The sequence below is a fragment of the Ptychodera flava genome, assembly GCF_041260155.1.
Source record: "Ptychodera flava strain L36383 chromosome 3 unlocalized genomic scaffold, AS_Pfla_20210202 Scaffold_27__1_contigs__length_13241970_pilon, whole genome shotgun sequence".
NCBI lineage: Eukaryota > Metazoa > Hemichordata > Enteropneusta > Ptychoderidae > Ptychodera > Ptychodera flava.
In genome coordinates, this window is record NW_027248281.1 from 1,082,678 (window position 1) to 1,104,148 (window position 21,471).

At 36.8% G+C, this 21,471-nt stretch overlaps 1 protein-coding gene across 3 annotated transcripts; it reads left to right on the forward strand.

The window, feature by feature from the left end:
- The first annotated feature begins 4,776 nt into the window (after window positions 1-4,776).
- LOC139126321 (protein EURL homolog) lies at window positions 4,777-16,878 on the forward strand. 3 transcript variants are annotated; one of them, XR_011550528.1, is made up of 5 exons: window positions 4,777-5,584; window positions 5,708-5,830; window positions 12,433-13,544; window positions 15,060-15,122; window positions 15,958-16,878. XR_011550528.1 is itself a non-coding variant. In XM_070692395.1 (4 exons), the coding sequence occupies exons 2-4, from the start codon at window positions 12,551-12,553 to the stop codon at window positions 16,086-16,088; spliced, it is 1,188 nt and encodes a 395-aa protein (XP_070548496.1). In that variant the 5' UTR covers window positions 4,778-5,830; window positions 12,433-12,550; the 3' UTR covers window positions 16,089-16,878. The 3 variants fall into 3 exon arrangements, 2 of the variants coding, with proteins under 2 accessions (XP_070548496.1, XP_070548497.1); XM_070692395.1 differs by having other exon boundaries at window positions 4,778-5,830; XM_070692396.1 differs by lacking the exons at window positions 4,777-5,584; window positions 5,708-5,830 and adding an exon at window positions 5,837-6,042.
- Window positions 16,879-21,471: the final 4,593 nt, after the last annotated feature.

The window sequence follows — 21,471 nt, forward strand, 5'->3', positions numbered from 1 at the left end:
AAGTTGGGATTCAGGAAAGTTGCCTTTACATGTTTTAATCCTCAATTCACTATGAACTGTCAAAAAAAGTTGAACTTTCTGATAATTCCACACTAAAATTATTTTGGCTTTGATGATTTCCTAATTAATTCAATTATTTAAAATCATATTAATTATTTTTTTCTGGGTGAATTGATAGGGTTTATACAGTACAAGAATTACATACAATGTAAGTCAAACTTTGACCAAAAATGACAAAAAAATTCCTTAACAAGCGACCTAGCGGCCGATATAGCTCCGCTGTGTTTATGTAGAGAATAACTATTTTTGACACATGTTGATGAAGAAGGTGGAAATCTTTGATAGCTCAATGCAGTGGCCAGAAAAAAGTGGCTTAAATAGCTGCAAAAATACACAATTGAAGATTTCATCATACTTTGAATATATCACATCGGATCATCCCTAAGAACATGTCAACAAAAGCTATCAGATGAGTAGTTTTTTGAGAATAAAATTTTCTGACCAAAAATGGCAACAATTGCCCCCCCCCCTAAAAAAAAATTGCAGATTTCATCATAACTTCAAAAGATCAAATTCAGTTTATCTATAGAAACCTGTATACCAAATTTCAAAGCTGTTAGACCAGTACTTTTTGAGAAACACATGTTTTGACCAAAAATGGATAAAATTGCCCAAAAAATTCAAAATTGCAGATTTCATCATAATTTCAATAAATATCATTTAGTTCATCTATAGAAACCTGTATACCAAATTTCAAAGCTATCAGATGAGTACTTTTGAAAATACACATTTTTTGACCAAAAATGGCAAAAATTGCCCCAAAAATACAAAATTACAGATTTCATCAGAAACTCAATACATATTACTTAGTTCATCTATAGAAACCTGTATACTAAATTTCAAAACTATCAGACCAGCACTTTTTGAGAAATACATTTTTTGACCAAAAATGGCAAAAATTGCCCAAAATTACAAAATTGCAGATTTCATCATAATTTCAATAAATATCATTAAGGTGATCTGTAGGAACGTGTATACAAAATTGCAAAGCTATGAGATGAGTAGTTTTGGAAATACACATTTTTTGACCAAAAATGGCAAAAATTGCCCCAAAAATACAAAATTACAGATTTCATCAGAAATACAATATATCTTACTTAGTTCATCTATAGAAACCTGTATACCGAATTTCAAAACTATCAGACTAGTATTTTTTGAGAAATACATTTTTTTACCAAAAATGGCAAAAATTGCCTTAAAAATGCAAATTTGCATATTTCTGCACAATTTGAAAAAATCTGAAATAGATCATCCCTAGGGACATATGTACTAAATATCAAAGCTATCTGACCGGCAGTTTTGAAGAAGAAGATTTTTAAAGATTTGTTTACCAAAAATGACAAAAATTGCCTTAAAAATACAAATATGCAAATTTCACCACGATTTGAACAAATCTGACTGAAGTCACCCTAAGTAAACTGAATATTAAATTTCAAAGCAATCGGACATGCGGTTTCAGAGAAGAAGATTTTTTTACCAAAAACACAAAAAAATGCCCCAAAAATACAAATATGCAAATTTCACCACGATTTGAACAAACTGAAGTGAGGTCACCCCAATTGAAGTGCATATAAAATTTCAAAGCAATCGGACTTGCAGTTTCAGAGGAGAAGGCAATTGTTGACGGACGACGACGACGACGACGACGACGGACGACGGACGACGGACGACGACGGACGACGACGGAAAATCAACCTATTTGATAAGCTCCGCGTCGCTGACAGCGGAGCTAAAAATACACATTTGCATATTTGATAACAATTTGAACAAATCTAAGTTGGGTTATCCTTAGGGACCTGTATACCAAATAACAAAGCTGTCTGACCAGCAGTTATGAAGAAGATTTTTTACCAAAAACACCTTTTTTGGCATTAATTTGCCTATTTTAAACAATATCAAAAAATTAAAAAAAAACAGTTTCTCAAAATCATATTTTTCATCTACACAACACATATCAAATCAGTAAGTACTGCGGTTCTCAGATATTTGAGTGGACGGACACCTCACAAACGGACATACATACATACATACATACATACATACATACAGACTGACGCCGGACGGATACCCATCCCAATAGCTTCTATAGACTATAGTCTATAGTAGCTAAAAATACAAAATCAATATGACATGGGTTATTTGGGTTGCCCTTTCTTTACTGAACCTACTCATCCCAATTCCCGCTGAACAAGTCCACAGCCACTAGGCCAAGTAAGTAAATTTTTTGTTTAGTATCCACTCAAAGTCCCAAAAGGTATGTGGGAAAGTGGTTAAAAAACACACACAGAAAATTTAATACAAAATCAGTTTGCCTTAATTGGACATATTTCCTCAAACAACATGAATAATCCTGTCATAGTGTGACAAACTGTATGATTGCTGATTGCATTTTCATCATAATGGATCAAAATAAACGGTCACTCTTAAAATTTAAAAGCCATGACTTGTTTTTTTGACAAAATAGTGCCACTAGCGGCGAAATTTCAAGAGGAAAGTTTGTTTTTTTTCCCAAAAAATTTCCAAGAACCTACATAGGCGCGGACACAAAACAAAGAATTTACTTTGGCCCTTTTGATAAATAATGGGTTGTTTCACAGTCCATCCAGTGAGAGGGATTGTGGTTGGGTGAAAGGTTTAATCATACAGTAAGAGGGTTTAATGCATAACTTGATGTAGCATAGAGAATTATTATCAGAAATACAGACTCAGTATAGGGTATGTAAATTCACAGACTGTAGAGAAAACTGGGTCTATGGTCAATCTAAATGCTGAAAGTATGGAGAGTGGATTTCTAGCAGAGGCAGCTGTGTGAAGAAGCACTCTGGAAACAATAACATTGGTGTGATAACTGTAAGCTTCATGTTGGTGCAAAAAAAGGCAAGAATATGATATACCATTGAATTATTTGGTTGATTTAGCCTTCGTAATGAAAGAACCACTTCATGAGAAGGACATAATAACAACAGCCATTTCCACTGTACCTTCAAGCACGGTCCTTCCTCCTTGGAGAATGGGAAAATTCACAAACTTTGTTTGTTCTAAGGGGTTGACTTTTGATTTGCTTTCATAAATTCCAGAATGCCGACACAAGTAGAAAATCCTAACCTTGTAAGTAACTCTTTCTAGTGAAATTACCGGTGCCAGGGTCCTAAAAAATGTTTTAGGGCCCAATTGACTTTGGTACAGGGTATTATTAACAGCAGTCCAGTTACTGATTGTCAACTTGGTAGATCATGAATGTTTGTTAAAGGGACAAAGCGACTATTTTTTGACCGTTTTTTTTTTTTTTCACTACCTGTAATAGTTGCAAACGAGCAGTTGCCGATGTTGTTTGACTTATTGAAAGATGTCTATAAATGGTGACGTGAAGTGTCGCCATTCAACGCCGCCATCTTGTGTAGTTAGCACGTCGCATGTATATCCTCTGTCATGCCTGCTGTCTCACACCATTCGCAGAAACTTTGTGCTTTGTCTGCCATTGTTTCTATTTGTTGGCGGGAACAATAGCTTTGTGGACAAAGACAATCCACATGCGAACACCCTAAGGTCAAAACCAATTGTGATTAACTGTTAGGTGGCCTCGTCTCAGGACCGTCCCACTCATAGCCTCTAACCCGACCATTTAAATTACAATAAAAAACGTATTATTGTTCACGAAAATGCATATACTCTGTACCTGTTTCACTATCACCACAGCAATCTTACATCATTTTAGTTTTATCATAGACCCATAGGGTGTATGGTGCAGGTAAATAATTCCATATGATGAAATATCCTCGCTATTTTTATTAAATTATGCCTGTGCTATTCTAATACAACAAAATATGCAATGGAAAGCAAAGTTAGCCACACCGTATGATACGGGATGCCGAAAGCAACACACACAGAGACAGCCCGTGTCCAATATCTAAGCGCTATACATGTCAAAATATAGTTGAGTCGTCCATGGATTAAACATAACTGATTATCATGAAATATTCTTATATACAGTTTTCAAAACACATCGAAATTAAAAATCGGTGGTTTGAAGTTTCAAATTATCAATACTTCGCTCCTAATCACATTCCAAACACGACGTCCGATTTCTGGGATTGCTGTCCGATTATTACGCCTTCAACATGGGGTCAAAACTTTGGCATTTTTGATCCCGAAATACCACTCCCGTCGTGTCAACTGAGTTGGAGGATAACCGCACTAAAGTTTTGAAAGGTATGGTAATAAGATTTTGTATTGCTGGTCATTTACGAAACGACTTTGGGCGAAATTCTCTACCCTGTCCGAAAACTGTCACATTGAGTGTACTATGTGTATTTATATAAGATGATAAGCTGTGTTGATAAGCTAAAAACTGTAATTTTCATTACTCTTCAAGGAGTAGAACAAGAAAGTTTGGTAGATACACAAAACCATAAAAAAGTTAGCCAAAGTTACGATTATTAATGGAATTTTCAGCAAACAGTACATTCACAATGTGTATTTCTATTTGTTCTTCTATAAATACACACCAGAGAATGTGTAGTTTTTTCCATACAATTTATTTTTATGACTTTTGAAGAGGCAACCAAACATATTTGATATCAACAGAGAATTTCGTTCCAAGTCCCTCAAAATGCCCCCTCCCCGAACTTACCCTTGATATTTTCAACACCCCCCCCCCCCCCGAGGTGTTTGTGATTGCAGCCTAACATGGCTGCCTTATTTGGAATCCGGAAATGGAGCGGTGCCGAATCGAGTTGAGGCCGTAATCATATTGTATACGTCATAATTGGATAATTGACATGTTTATACTAGTTTTACAGATTTGAGAAAATAGTTAAAACATATCGGTACCTGCATGTAACTTCACATGGGTCAACCCAGAGTGTCATTTCCTTTGGCAAGTTCAGGTCTGAATACTTGAAGCCACACTCATTCGCTACGCTCTCTAGGAGTGGTTCTGGTCGAAAGGAATCGTTTAACCGCAGGCATCGATACCCTTGGCCTCTGATAGGATTGTCTGTATACCAATGGTTTTTGAATTTCTCCACCAACGCTGCCGTTAGTCTGTCAGAGAAGTCATCGATCTGTTCCTTGTTGAGTTGGTTGCCGTTTCTAACCATACGTGTCAGGAATACCACTGCCGCAGCTATTTCGTCTTTCATCGTGACGAGTTCGTTGTCATGTACGTTCAATGGCTCGAAGTTGGCGCGGCGATTTAATGTAAAGGTTTTTCTGCGTATATACTCGCAGCAGTCGCAGTTTGAAACAGGTTGTAAGTTACGACACTTTAGGGGCGACGCTACAATCGATTTTCAAAACAAAGATATTGTGGAACCATCTACTGCTTCAGATTTTCGACTAGCAACAGCTCTAATCCGGCTTTTTTCACGATTTAGCGCCGTTTACTTCAGTGAAATGCGTGTATACTACAATAATTATTTATATCTTGAATACAAGTGAACCGTATAGGGGTTTCCGAGAAACTACCAACGTACGACTCGACTTGGAAATGGCGGTCAGGCAGGAACATATTTATAAATAGGAAGTATGACGTTTATACTATCAATTATTCATCCAATCAGATCACTCTATTTTGATGACGTTATGCTTGTTTTCAGAAACCAGCCTTCGTTGCTAAGATACTTGTGGTTCTGTCTATTTCTGGTAGATGATGTCACCTAAGAAGTCAATGACATATTCAGATTCCCCGAAAAGTTGTGGTGTTAGACAACAAGTCCGAAAATCACTACAGTAGATGCTTCTTGTCGAGCACTTTTCTCTTTTACTGAAGGTAGGTAACACCGTAATTACAGAAACGCTGCAGCGTGGCGTCGATGAATATCATTTCGCCGTGAATCGGGTCGGTGTTCCGGCGACGAACGTCACTTCCGCACGCAGCGTGAAGAAAACAAAGCTTGAAACAAAGGTTTATACTTTGCTTTACTTTTTGCTCAACAACACACTCAAGAAGTGTGTTAAGGTAAAAATTACCCGTACCCGTAGGTAAGTGGATTTAGTCATATAACACCTGATACGAGATACTTTATAGTATTTAAAACAAGTGACAGGATTATCCAAACAACAGCGAGCATTTCTCTAAATGGGGGACTTGAAAATTTTTGGTTCCCTTTTGTGTTTTACATTTTCCAATTCCAAGTTTTCTTTGTAGGTAATTCAATGAAAAACGAATACAATTTTTATGTCATCAAAATGTTGTAATGTTAGTAATAATTTAACAAAATCTAGTACCATTTTGTCACATTTCATGACTTTTATCTCGAAAAAATCGAAACGTGTGATTTGTCGTAAAAAAACAAACTTGAGCCTAGTAACAGGGCAGAAGCTGCAACTGTTAATGATTTCTGCAATATTTCTATGCAATACAACAACTACAGTTTCTTGCTATCTCCGTACAGCATGCTCAAATACACAATATTTAGTTTGTCGACAAAGCCTGTATATATAAATATAAATATGTATTTGGTGATAATTTAATTGGAGTCCAGACTGACAGTCAGTTGTCAGTGATACAAATGCATGGTACACGTACATAGGCTGTGATAGCAAGCTGAATACTAGACAATTCAACATGCTGTAGGGAGTAGAACAAGAAACTGAACAAAAATATTTCCAAAATTATCACAGTTAATACAGCTACTGCCTATGGGTAGTGTCACTATCATTAATGCTTTGCTACTGCAGTGTCACTGTCACTGCATACCTGAACAGTGACAGAGATAGCTCTGACTCTGATGTACATGGTAGTTGAAGAAGACTTTGGGTCAAATGATGTTCATGACAGTGAAACATACTTATACACAAGATCAGGCCAGAGAGCAACACATGGAAGAACACATGGAAATTTTTGAATTCTGGCATATGAGAATAATTAAATATGAAAGAAAAAAGATGGGGTCACCACGCTTGATTTTCTAAATTTTCACATTCGTGTTATAAAATGATACAGAAGTAAAACTTTGAACAGTAAAGACTAAAGAAAAAATATGTGACCAAATGGAATTATTTATATTTTAACCAAATTTGCAATTATTACACCCAAAATTTCAGAGATTAAACATTTATTTGATGGAATATTTTAACCTTCCAGTATTGTCAATTTTGAGTAGCATCTAATCCATATATGTCATGTAGTTTTGAAACAAATTTTTGGTAGGTCACTGTGCAATATGGCAATTAGCCAGAATTCACAATTTGCCTACTCTCTCATGATTGCATTCAGCAGGAGCAATTGACCTGGCCAGAGTTCGGATTAACTCAAGTTAGCTTTTAGACCAATAAATCTAAAAATTTCACCGATGCATTTAAAGAACTTGCCTTTGGAATATGACTATACAAAGTGCTAATACAGATAGTGTTGAACACCTTTGAGCAGAACAGTGCAATACATTTTTATTTTTTCTGCGCTCACATCCTTTACAAATATGCGGGCCTGTGATAGTTGGGGGGGGGGGACTTGAAAAATTTTGACCATATAGAGGGGGGGGGGCATTTGGAAATTTTTAGGGTACTTAGGGGGGATCTGAAAAAAAATAAGATTTCAATCGAGATTCCTCCAGCCCCCCTAATCATTATTTGTGAACGCTGCCTAATGTTTTGATGCACGAACGAAGAAAGTTTTTTCTCCAGTTTTGATACACGTCGAAGACAAGACTTGGTTCAAGCTACCTCCATGGTTCAAGTCTGTGATTTGTGAATGTTTGGGAAGGAGGGGGTGCACGGGTCTTAACGAGATTATAATGTGTTCTGTTTTCATATGAAACGTGCAAGTGGGGTGACAGCAATGAGAGCCAGGGATGTATGCGAACAGGGAGTTTCTCAGGAGAAACTCACTGCTGCTCGAACTCGACCTGGGTTGCCAAATTTGTAATAGTTATAAGGATCGCAAAATGAAGAATTAAATGTCCTTAAATGATTATGATCAGACGGGTCAGTCACAATCAGGGTGCGCTAGAGTGTGTCACTTAGGTCAAAATTTCAAGTTCATGATAACTGTCCAGTTAAATAATATGTTGAAAGGTTATGGTATGGGGCATATCTTCCTAAAATTTGGTGAAACAAACGTCATTAGTATTACCACAGTGCACATTGTTTTATATGGTCGACGCACTGTCACGGACGCTACAGAATTGTTGTACATGAAACACAAATGTCATAATAAAATTTTAAACAATTATTTGTTAATGCTTTCTTATGTTATTACAATATAAAAGATGCAAATTGGCATTAAAATAAGCTATACTTGGTATGATTTACTTAATTTTTCCATGAATAAACACAACCTCAAGTTTAGTGAGAAATACAACAATATTGATCATAATTTTTAATAGGACTTTCAACTTCTCTATGTCCTTCTGCTGGTATAAAGAGTTTTATTGTTATTAATTAACCATGCTGCTGGTATAAAGAGTTTTATTGTTATTAATTAACCATGCTATAGCAACAATATTAATACCATTCAGTGTAATCAAAATGAACTTCTTTCTAAAATATTTTCTGTTTAGTATGACATGTAATTTTGTCAGGGACGCTACCATAATCAAACTTGAAAGTTAGGTCAATTTGAAATATAAAAAGCAATTAACAATCCGGTTTTTTCTTTCTCTTTTCTTTAAAACCTTTCTCTATCAAACATTTAAATTGTGAAAATTGTGTCAAAACATTGACAATTTTTTTAAATTGAACAAGAAAGCTATAGCAACTACTGCAAAAATCAGTTGGAGTAAAAAATCACTGCAGCTGAGCTTAGTCTGGGATCAACCCTCAAGTCGTTTTCTAACGACACTCCTCATGGTCTATAAAACGAGCATCTAAAACAAATCCTTCTTACAAAATCATAGCTCGTTATGTAACTTTGACCAACATGTGAAGGAGTAAGCAGTCCGTCGATATCCAGAACGACAACCAAAAAGTCCGGTGAGTTAATTCAAACACACTTTGCCCATATCGCTCAAACACTTAAAAGGTTTCATGATAGCGGTTTTAACAACGGGGAAACTGAATTTTTTTTTTAATTTGTCTCCATTTTATGCCACAACTTATCGTATAAAACCAAGATGCAATCAGTCATCGAATTGGTACTACAATCAACCAAACTGAAAAGATTGCTGAGCAATACAGAAAACATCATCTGGTAAAGAAAATCAAAACCTGAGAGAGCTGCCTTTTAAGTAATCAAAGTTGGCGGCATGAATTAAATAAACCAATACTCTCCTCAGACCAAACCGATTTCAAATCGTTTACAGCAAATATTGTTAACGAAACCATGAAACCTGGGAATGGCTAAACACAGAGAAATAAGATTTATTTCTCGAAACAGCCTTTCACAACATGCTTTTCAAACACCGGAAAGCAGGCACCAATATCGACCCGAAATCTATTACAAAGTCCACGAAAAATTGACACAAAAATAAAAGTTCGGATAATCGATTTTAATGCCTAAAACAAGTAATCGTTATCAAATTAGTACAACATTTACTGTTAACATAACGAGCCCTAGCAACGCTCAAAATATGCCCTAAAACAAAAATCCTTATAAGCGTCCAGAAACTCCAGTCGATGCTGGGTCATGTTAATTATAATATGACACCACACACCGGATCGCTCACTATAGAGTCAGTCAATAGTGGCTAACTCTCTCAAATAACGAATCTGGCTTCTCCTCCTCGAGGACGAAGATGACTTCCTCACACAACCAAGCGGGGGAGATACAAAACAAGAGAGCGACTGATGAAGGACCCCCATTTTTGGTTCCAAAACACCGTTAAGACGAGTCACTCAATCAACAAACCGGTTTACTGGGGACCCAGATCACATGACTAGGGTCAAAGCACTATCGATTCACCGGTGTCTCGCCATGTATTCCACACAAAATAAATGCAATGATCCTTTTATTCACCATATCGTAATACTAAACAATCTTGGTAGAGCCGATGTGTGGAGTTGCCCTCATTTTCCTTAAAATGTGGTGGTTATTTCACATTTAGATTGGCTTGTAATCTGAAAAACAATATTTGCATTTTATTGTAGCATCCGTGACATAATGAATTGAAATGGAATACACAATAATAAATGCATATACAGCACAGAATTCATTCTTCTTTTCACTATAATTCTAATAACATATTCAATATAATTACTGCATTCTTAAAAAACACCAATCTAAGTGTTACAGTTGAGGCTCAACATAACTTTTTGAGTGTTTTATTACTTTTTAAAAAATCAATTTTGTGCAAATTTACAATTTTATGCCTTCAAGACATTTTGTAACCCAACTCCATGTATGTATACACAATATACACTAGTATTTATATGTTTCAGTGGATTAACTGCTTTAAAATGTTTTAAATAGTTATTAATTATGACTATGTAGTAAACACCGTCACAGACGCTACACCGTCACGGATGCTACATTTCCATATTTTAGGAATATTAATAGTGAACGCAAGGGACAGTAATTATATAATTTGTTTATTTAAGGTAGGCACCTATTGACACTTAGGCCTGTGACATCAGATCTTTTATAACTCCTGTTGTCCTTAAGATATGAGTGTGTCACGGACGCTACAAGAAATTCCGACCACTACGATGTCCATTTTCATTTATTCACAAAACAATACAATATGCAATTTTATTTAAATTTTGGTGTATAAAATGCTTGCCATGGATGTTGAGGTTGGAATTAAATTCAATATTACAATATTTTATCTATTTTTCTACATATAAACTAAAGGTATATGTACTTATGGTCATAAAACACAAAAAACATAACGATGTTACAGTTTTGGTAAAAATACCACAGTTTCTGTTCCGATGCACATAATCACATGAAATAACTTGTGAAAGAAAGGTTAGGTATTCTGCAATAACATATGTAAGCTAAAAATTCCACAATTTTAACACTGTGTTTCAAAAAACATTTTAAAATTAAGTACATTTTGAAGTGAAACAGCATAACGCTACTTTTTACAGTTTTTAAAGGCATTTTTGTGGATGTACAACCAAACCTGCACAATATATGCAATATTTCTTTATGTGACCAAGTTAGTTACAACTATTATTATTTATTAGAAACAAATAAGCAATATGATATCAGTCTGAATAGCAGATATATGTCCATAACAAATGAAAATCATCTAGCGCACCCTGATTGTGACTGACCCGAGAGGAGAAAATGGGTCGACCTGGTTTTCAAGCATTCTTCAGAAATAATATTATCTTGTAACATGGGCGAAAAAAATGGATAAATCAAGGTAATCAAATTATTGACATCATACTGGTCAACACAAAACCAGCTACCAGCTGTGCCTTAATTCGAACACCAAAATGTCTTTCACTGTGCCTACAGTGCCTACACCAGCTACACTAATGTGGCCATTACTTTCAGAGTCATGGAGGTAGTCTTTCTTCTACCTCCTTGATTTGATGTATTAATTGTCAGGTAGGCCACGTAAATGTACCTAAAACTGAGACATCTAGAATTGTCTCCCTTTTCCTGCCAAGTTCATGTTTCACTATCATCAGGTCCAGTTGGTAAGATTGAAACTAGCGAAGCAAAACATGTCTCATATGGTGTATTTTTAACAAAGACTTGAAGATCAAATTGAAAGTCCCTGAAGACAGAGATACTGTTAACATGATTTTTACATGAAAAAACTTCTATAACACACTAAGTGGGTGAAAATACATGTGGTTTTGGCTCAATAGACCTTTTCCCGGTCATCCCACAATGCATTGCAGTGGATATATCAACCACCATAAAAACAACAAAAAACATACTGATTTGTGTTGTACATCCCCGTTTGTTATAGAAGTGAAGTAAAGTGTTATTGTGGCAATTACATGCAGCAAATGAACTGTGACCAACCATATTGAAACTCTGCTCACTTTGTTCAAACAATTTAGTCAGCTAACCCAGATTCCATGTGCCCTATGTGCTACCATAAATTAAGCAGTTTGAGATTATGAAAAAGATCAATTTGAAAAAATCGAAATTCAGTTTAACTTTATTAACCAGTCAGTACTACTACAAGTACTTGGCATCGGCTTTCTGCATAATTGGTATTGTTTTGCGGCAGCATTTTTGGACTGTATATCATTTCTTAACATATTTGAATGTTTCCTTAGTATACTGAAATCACAGATGGTAACTTGCTGCAGGTGGTGTATGAAATGGTTCTGTGATTGTTATAGAAACATACAGGCACAGAGAATGAAAGTTACATGTGGGGCTGTTCTTAGCACTCATGTCTTGTACATTGCTGAAAGCACATCAGCACTTAGTGTCAATGATCAGAATGAAGAGGATAATGTTATACCTACATTTCTTGGTGTTATTGTACTGATAGCAGTGTACATTGATTTATACTTTTTCAGGGATCTCCACGACCTTGACCTTGAATTCACAGAAGTAGCATTGACTTTATAACGTATCGAGAACCAGAAAAACAGTGGATATAACAGTGGAGTTGAACTTTGAAAACAATATCAATAAATGGATGTAGAGGATTCTTTTGTGACAATAAATTTAGATAGTCAAGAGTGTGAAATATGCCACGAAGACACTGGAGAAACATTAGAATCATGCCATTTTTGTCTGGGACTTGGAACTTTGAAATCTGTGAAAGAAGGTTTCAACAAAGTCACCCATGTAAATACCAAAGCACACACTAGTTGCTTTGCCAGAAACCATGAGGTGGGCTGTCACAGCAGTCACAATAATGACATTGCCAAGACATCCAACATGTGCCAACACACTGGGGTCTGTGCTCACAGGGACAATAATGTACTTCAACATAGCAAAGAGATGATCAATGATAAAATTCAGTGCCTTACAAGATTGTCCTGGAAGTCAAAGTGGAGTCAGAAGGTGCTACAACTACAGCATGAATGCAACAATCTGTACAACAATAGTATTCCATGTTGTAGTACAACAAATGAGTTGAGAAATGCCAAGAGGTATGACAGCAATGCTATGGAAAGAGTTAAGCAGCATGCAGAGCTAACAGCAACACCCTACACAGACTCTGCAGCAGCATTGCAGGATAGTTATATTAAGTATCTATTTGGTGGTAAAATACCCAATGAATGGAACATCAATGAAAAATATGCATGCAAGAAAACAGAGCCATCAGTATTTTCATCATCGGTATTTTATGAACAGAGAGACGAAGTCAGATATTCCACTCAAGGAACTGCCTTCAAACTTGGAAATGATGAACCTTTTAACCAAAGATTTCTAGGCCATGTTGTTGAATTTGAAGCTGATAAACAGGATTGTGATCAAATAAGAAGAGAAGACAAAGAAGATTGTAAAGCCAGTGCTGTGATGTCACTTTGTGAACTTGAAGACACTGAAGTGAACAATTGTCATAATGTTTATAAATCAGTGGTTTCTTCACCCGGAAATCAAGATGAAAGCATGATGCCCAAACTTGAAAATGGAGTGGAAACACAACAAACATTTCAAGTTTATTCTGAAAAGCAGTGTAAGTTGTCTATATTACTGTGTTACTACAGACCTTCTCCTGCCAAATGTTACAAATGTTAAAATCTCTTAATTTTATCAGACATGTTGATGTAACTTCGGTTTTCACCAGAGTGGATGTGTCCTTTGAATGAAAATGGTCAGCAGTCAAATTTTTTAAATCTAAAATTCCCTTCCATCAATCAAACTTTCAATGAAAATGCAATGCCCAAGCTAAATCCTCCAGTCACTCATTTCTCTATTCACACCTTTTTGTTTCCTTTGCTTGTCAGATCCAAGATAAAGCTTGGCTATAAATACTCTGTGATGCCATTAATGCAATGGCGTTGCTGCTTCTATCATTTTTCAGCCCACTTCAGCCTTCCTGTTTACGTTGTGCATAAAAAGAACAAAATTGAACGTTCACATCATTCCAAATGCTAATATGAAAGCAAGCATAACATATAATGTCTTGAAAAAGCCATTGTACCCTTCAGGGAAAGAGTTGAGTGGCCTGCGGAGAGATAACAATAAACATAAGTCTGTGACTTTGCAATAGGTCATCCAACATGAATATAATTGTTGTTTATCAATTATCATTTATCCATGCCTATATTGCATCATCCTGATGATGTTTACTACAGAAATAACGGACGACATGCTGACAATTAACGACAACGGGGCCCCAGAACCTGTCAGTGAGTAGTGCGCGCGCTGCAAAAATTTTGCAAATCGGGAGATTTGTTTGAAAAAAAGGGCATGAAAACAAATCATTACTGTGTATTTGTGGGCAGTCATATGGTGCAGCTCGACCAATTAAAACGCAATGGACAGGGCATGGTAATATAATGTAAAATGTACAGTTACTGTAAAGTTAAAGATCTGCATATCCAACATGACCAGTTTTGGAGTGTTTGCAAACTACATTTTGAACTTGCCAGTAAACAAAGTAATCAAACAAAATGCTGCCACTCTCTCATAACATGGAACTTTTAAGTGCTTTTAGGAAAAAGGATATTTTGGGTAGCTAAATTGAACAGTGATGGCATGGTAAACCTTGTAATGTTATCTTATAGTTCTATTGAAATATTTGTCACTTTGTACAAGCTCCAGAAAACATGTCAGCACAGTCTACCTCCAAACAGGTAGTTGCCACATGACACTATTCTCTGCTCTATATGAATATCTTCTGTGCAATCAAAATTTGAAGGGTTTCGAGGGACAGGACAGTTCTTCATAGATAATTGCAATACCGTATTGGACCATGAATAGTTATTAGCTCACATTTGGTGTATGTATACATACCAAAGAGAGCTTAATGGTAAGTCAGTGGCATCTGTATGTATGTACCATAAGTATGTGACTGTGTGCAAATGCGCGTCCATATCAGAAATTCCAAAACCAATGGTGAAAGACTTTACAATCATGTATTGTAAAGAACCAATGGTGAAAGACTTTACATTAAACGCATTTCTTCACAAATAAGTTTAGAGTTGAATGTAATATGCAATATCTGTTTTCCTCTTTCTATTCACAGTGCAAAAATGTTCCTGTACAGATATAATGCAAATTGTTAGTGAAATGTCAGCAAGAGTTGAAGGTAATCATAATGTTCCTTTGTGCAATATTACCGGTATAAGCTGAAAAATAATTGATTATTAGTGTTTTCAAATTTTTGGCTGAACATCTACTTTGGATGCAGTATCTTTAACTCTTTCACCACAATGGTTTGGCCTAAATTCAGTGTTATGAATGATTATAAACTTATTTATTAAATATGCAATATTGGGTGAACAAGTTTAGAAATTTTATAGTGAGAAAAACAATTTAGAATGGCTGTTCGCTTTTCATTTCAGTGAAAGCATAATATTTAAGCAATAATGAACCCCCTCTCCTGGCCCTTAATGGACGAAAGCAAACTTTGCATGACATAATGTACGAGGCGAAGCCGAGTACATGGAGTGCAAAGTTTGCTTGAGTCCATTATTGGCCGAGAGGGGTACACTATTGCTATTATTTTATAGTTTTGGCAATGCCAGTGAATTTGTAGTTGTAGAAAACGAATAAAAAAGGAAATTTAAACTGAGTTTGAAGCCAGTGAGCGTTGTCCGGCATGATTTGCCCTCTGACTCTGTATACTGTATAAATTTACATGCACTCCACACTGCCCTACATTGAACATGCATGTTCAACACAAAGAATGAGCAGCAATTTCATGGTTCAATTTGGAATTAAAAAACGATGTATTTTCAAAGGAAATGAAAAACAATTGCATCCCTACCGTCTATATCGAACTTGAAACATCGTCATTAATTATCATGCCATTCAAAAAGCCAACACGGTGATACTGAACTGCTAAACCAATGGTATTGCAAATGGATTTCAAATGGCAATATCTTTTACAGAATTTAACGATACATTTTTATTTCTTACAGATGCATCATGCCAGCTTGTGAAGATTCTGCAAGCCAGAGATTCTCTGTGTCATGAGATCAGTGTCAGACATGCTACTATTGCCAAGTTGCTGAAAATCAAACAACAAAATGTACAAGAGAAACAATTGTAAATATATAAACAATTGACATGCCATATTAATTCAGTGCCTTAGTGGAAGATTACGGCAAGTGCCAAGAAAACACTGTCCAAGATACAAATGGATAAGGGTGCTATTTAACACATAACAGTCCAAGATACAAATGGATAAGGGTGCTATTTATTAACACATAACAGTCCAAGATACAAATGGATAAGGGTGCTATTTAACACATAACTGTCCAAGATACAAATGGATAAGGGTGCTATTTAATACATAACTGTCCAAGATACAAATTGTTATGTAGGTCATTTCCCCCACACTCATCATGACCTGAGTTCAATTAGTCTAGAACATTCTCAAGGTCACTGCCCTTGATGACCTCACAACCTTGAATTCAATTAGTCATGTTTGGAATGTTCTGGAAAGTTGATTAGTTGTGTAAGGGAGATAATTTTAGAACAGTAATTAGCATGTCAATAAAAGTTCTAGATTGTTCTTATATGCCTTTATAAAAGGGACGTGCACAGCTTCCAGTCAGACTTTTGGGATCGTGTCTCTTGTGTGTTACTATAAACTCCAGCAGTAGTCATTCTCAAGACTTTTCAAGACCTTCACTGTCAACGCTGGATTTATACTGTGGACTTTGTGCAGCTGCAAGCCTGCAAGGACTGTTCATTCATTCAACTGACTGTTACAACTCTGAGACTGGAGCTTTGCCGTCCCAGCTGAGATAAGTAGTCTGTACACTTTTAAAGCTTGTACTCTATCCCTGACTTAGCAATTAGTTTTATTTTCGTAATAAATTTTGTTTAAACGTTAACTGCTGAGTTCACCCTTTTGTTCGTTTTCTCTGCACGTAACAAATTGGGGGCTCGTCCGGGATTACGAATATTTTGAGCCGTTTGACAACATTTTGACAGCCTTTTCAAAACTACTGTATACTGTGAACTCAGCGAAATTCAATCATGGCGAATTCAAGCCAGACGAATTTATGGATGACCTTGATCAGGACACATTTAATTCCCTCAGAAAAGACAACCTCATAGCACTGGCAAATTTCCTTAAAGTAGATGTCAAAAGATCTATGCGCAAGCGAGAAATTCAGTTCAAGATTGCAAAACATTTAGTTAATTCTGGCCATTTTGAGGAGTCTGCCTTAAAAGATTATGAGCCTGAGTCTTCCTTCGAACTCAAAAATTAGAATTAGAAATACAGGCAGATTTGGAGCTTAAGAAATTGGAATTAGAAAAGGAAAAATTGCAAATGGAAGAAAGGGAAAGGCAGGAAAAATTACAAATGAAAGACAAAGAATTACAAATGAAAGACAAAGAATTACAAATGGAAGACAGACAGAGACAAATGGAAGAAAGACAGAGAGAAAAGGAGAGAGAATTGGAAGAACATCGACTACAGTTAGAAATGAGACGTTTAGAGCTTGGACAATCAGGAAAATTCTTCCCTTCAGACAAGTTCGACATCACTAAGCATTTCAGGTTAGTTCCCCCTTTCCAAGAAAAGGATGTTGATAAATATTTCCTTCATTTTGAGAAAATTGCTCAGAGTCTGAATTGGCCTAAGGAGTCCTGGTCTATGCTTTTGCAGAGTGCTTTGGTGGGTAAAGCCAGAGAAATTTACATTCAGTTGTCAGTAGAGCAGGCTTCAAATTATGATTCTGTGAAGGAATTAATTCTCAAGGGCTATGAGTTGGTGCCTGAAGCTTACCGTCAGAAATTTAGGGATTGTGAGAAGGTGAAGGATCAAACTTATGTTGAATTTGCTCGAACAAAAGAACAACTGTTTGATCGCTGGTGTTCTTCTGTAAAGGTCAGTCAGAATTATGACAAATTACGACAACTTGTTTTGATTGAGGAATTTAAAAGGTGCATCCGGAGTGACATCAAGACGTTTATCAATGAACAAAAGGCAGATACATTAGAGGTTGCTGCACGTTTGGCCGATGATTATTCATTGACCCACAAATCTTCATTTCTCAGCAAACCATCCCAGTCCTTTTCATACAGAAACAATGCAGGTAAATTTAACTCCTCCTTTTCATCCAAGAATTTTTCAAAGGAGAGTAGAAATCAAATGACAACAGTTCACAGAGTTCAAGTAACACTCCCACATCATCAGATCCCAAGTCTCAATCTCCTTCCGACAAACAGTTTGGTACACTTTCTTGTAATTATTGTAAGAAAGACGGCCATTTAATGTCAGAGTGTTTCAATTGAAAAGAAAACGTGAAGGTCAAAGTGGTCAAAGTGGATCTAAGCCAACCGGCTTTATTTCTTCATCAACTCAATTAGAGTCTAATAATGTGTGCAACACATTTTCTGAGGTTAAACCCCTCTTATCCCCAATTAATGAGGTCAAGGTCAATTCTTCTCAAGATAGCATTATGGGTATTTTCGAACCATTTATTCATAATGGTTTTATATCACTTTCTAGTGATTTCTCTTCCGCTACCCCTGTCAAATTTTAAGAGATACCGGGGCTTCCCAGTCTCTTTTGTTGGCAGATACCCTGCCGTTTTCTGAAAAGTCATTTTCAGGTTCTAAAGTTCTTATTAAGGGGGTAGATTGTAATGACTACATTCCTGTTCCTCTCCATAATGTCTATTTGTCTTCGGACTTTGTTTCTGGACCTGTGGCTTTAGGTATTAGGCCTTTTTTGCCTTTTGAAGGGATTCACCTTCTTCTTGGAAACGACCTTGCTGGGGACAAGGTCATTACTAATCCACTTGTGACTGATAATCCTAGTTTAGATCAGGATCCAGAGCCAATTGAACAAGAGATACCCGATTTATTTCCTTCATGTGCCATTACTCGAGCCATGTCAAAGAAAACTTCCGAGAATCAAAATTCTCTCAAAAATAATGTCACAGATGTTGACTTAAATGACACCTTTCTCAGTCAGGTGTTTGACACGGATCATTCCGTTATCCCTCGTGGATTTGAAACTTCCAGTAAAACTTCTGCTGACCAAAGTCAGACATTTTCTAGATCAAATCTCATTGCAGAACAACACAAAGACCCAGATATTTTGTCTTTGTTTGACAGGGTAGATGATGAAGGTAAAACTTCAGATAGCTCTGTTTCCTATTATACAAAATCTGGTATTCTCATGCGTAAATGGAGACCTCCAGATGTCTTGGTTGATGACGATTGGGCTATAAAACATCAAATTGTCGTTCCAAAGCCCTATCGTGCTGAAATATTGCGCCTAGCCCATGAAACCCCCTGGGCTGGTCACTTAGGAGTCAGGAAAACTTATCATAAAATTCTCAGTCACTTTTATTGGCCTAATCTCAGGCAGGATGTAACACATTTCTGTAAAACTTGTCACACATGTCAAATGGTAGGAAAGCCAAATCAGACCATTCCAAAGGCCCCTTTACAGCCAATTCCTGCATTTCAAGAACCATTTAGTAGGATACTAATAGACTGTGTTGGGCCCCTACCAAAAACAAGATCAGGAAATGAGTACATGCTGACAATAATGTGTACATCAACTCGGTTCCCAGAAGCCATACCACTGAGAAATATAAAGACAAAGACTATAGTGAAAGCTTTAGTCAAATTTTTCACTTTATTTGGCCTCCCTAAATGTGTCCAGTCCGATCAAGGCTCCAACTTTATGTCTGGTATTTTTCAACAAGTAATGGATCAGCTAGGCATTAAACAGTATAGGTCCTCCGCCTATCATCCAGAAAGTCAGGGTGCTCTTGAGCGATTTCATCAAACTTTGAAAAACATGATTAGGACCTACTGTTTTGACACTGAGAAGCAGTGGGATGAAGGAATTCATTTTCTGCTCTTTGCTGTTAGAGAGTCAATTCAGGAGTCTCTTGGTTTTAGCCCATTTGAGCTTGTATTTGGACATACAGTCCGTGGCCCACTTAAGCTCGTTAAAGAGAAATTCCTATCAGACGATGATGATTGTCTGAATATTTTGCAATATGTGTCAGATTTTCGTACAAAACTCTCTAAAGCATGTGAATTAGCCAGAGAAAATCTTGAGTCATCTCAGCAGTCAATGAAAACCAAATACGATAAAAACACCTCAAAACGGAAGTTTGAACCAGGTCAAAAGTTCTTGTTCTACTTCCAATTCCTGGCAAACCACTCCATGCTCGTTACTTTGGGCCATATCTAATCGATAAGAAATTGAGTGATTTAAATTACATCATAATAACACCTGACAGGCGAAAACAAAAACAGCTATGTCCATAAATATGCTTAAGCCATATTTGGATAGGGATAATCCTACTATAACTCAGCCTGTCAGTGCAGTCAGTTCAAACCATTATGAAGATAGTGATACTGAAACTGACTTGAGTGAAAATACTCTAAACTCAAAGCTGGGCTCGGTCAAGCTTCAGAACTCAGAAATCCTGGAGAAGCTGGAGTCTACAAAGTTGGCACACCTCCAGCCAGAACAACAACAACAGGTGAAAGAACTGCTCCATGAATATAAACACCTGTTTCAAGATGTTCCAACGAGGACAAACGTCATCTATCACGACGTTGATGTTGGGGACAGTAAGCCTGTAAACAACATCCATACAGACTGAATCCAACAAAAGCAAAATATCTCCAGGAAGAAGTCAAATACCTGCTGGACAATGACTTTATTGAACCCAGTAAAAGTAACTGGAGTTCGCCGTGCATACTTGTTCCCAAACCAGATCACAGTTATCGTATGTGCACGGACTTTAGGAAGGTCAACACTTTAACAAAGACAGACACTTTCCCAATCCCGAGGATTGATGACTGCATCGACCGAGTGGGAAAAGCCAAGTATGTGACGAAATTTGACCTACTGAAGGGATTTTGGCAAGTCCCTCTGACAGATCGTGCTCGTGAAATATCCGCCTTTGTTACGCCAGACGGATTGTTCCAGTACAAGGTGATGCCATTTGGAATGAAGAACTCTCCGGCAACGTTCCAACGGATGATCAACGACGTCATATCCGGGCTAGACGGGTGTGCAGCTTACGTTGACGACGTCATTCTGTATGGTGACACCTGGGAGGAACACATCAAGCTCATGCGGAAGTTCTTTGAGAGACTGAGTAAAGCAATGTTGACTGTCAACCTTGCCAAATCTGAGTTTGTATGGGCAAGGGTAACTTACCTCGGACATACTGTAGGACAGGGTGAGGTAAACCTGTTGATGCCAAAATCAGTGCCATTTCAAGTTTTCCCATACCAAACTGCAAACGACAACTGATGCGCTTTCTCGGTATGGCTGGTTACTACAGAAAATTCTGTCCAAATTTCTCCACAATTACTGAGCCTTTGACTAACTTACTTAAAAAGAAAGTAAAGTTTGTTTGGTCAGAGCAATGCCAACAGGCATTTGATACACTTAAAGCCATACTGCAAAGTGCCCCAGTGTTGTCTGCACCAGA

Coding starts and splice junctions, on each gene's coding strand:
- LOC139126321 (XM_070692395.1), top strand. CDS start 12,551: ATGGATGTAGAGGATTCTTTTGTGACAATAAATTTAGATAGTCAAGAG. Junction 13,545..15,059: donor AGTTTATTCTGAAAAGCAGT/GTAAGTTGTCTA, acceptor TTCTATTCACAG/TGCAAAAATGTTCCTGTACA. Junction 15,123..15,957: donor AATGTCAGCAAGAGTTGAAG/GTAATCATAATG, acceptor TATTTCTTACAG/ATGCATCATGCCAGCTTGTG.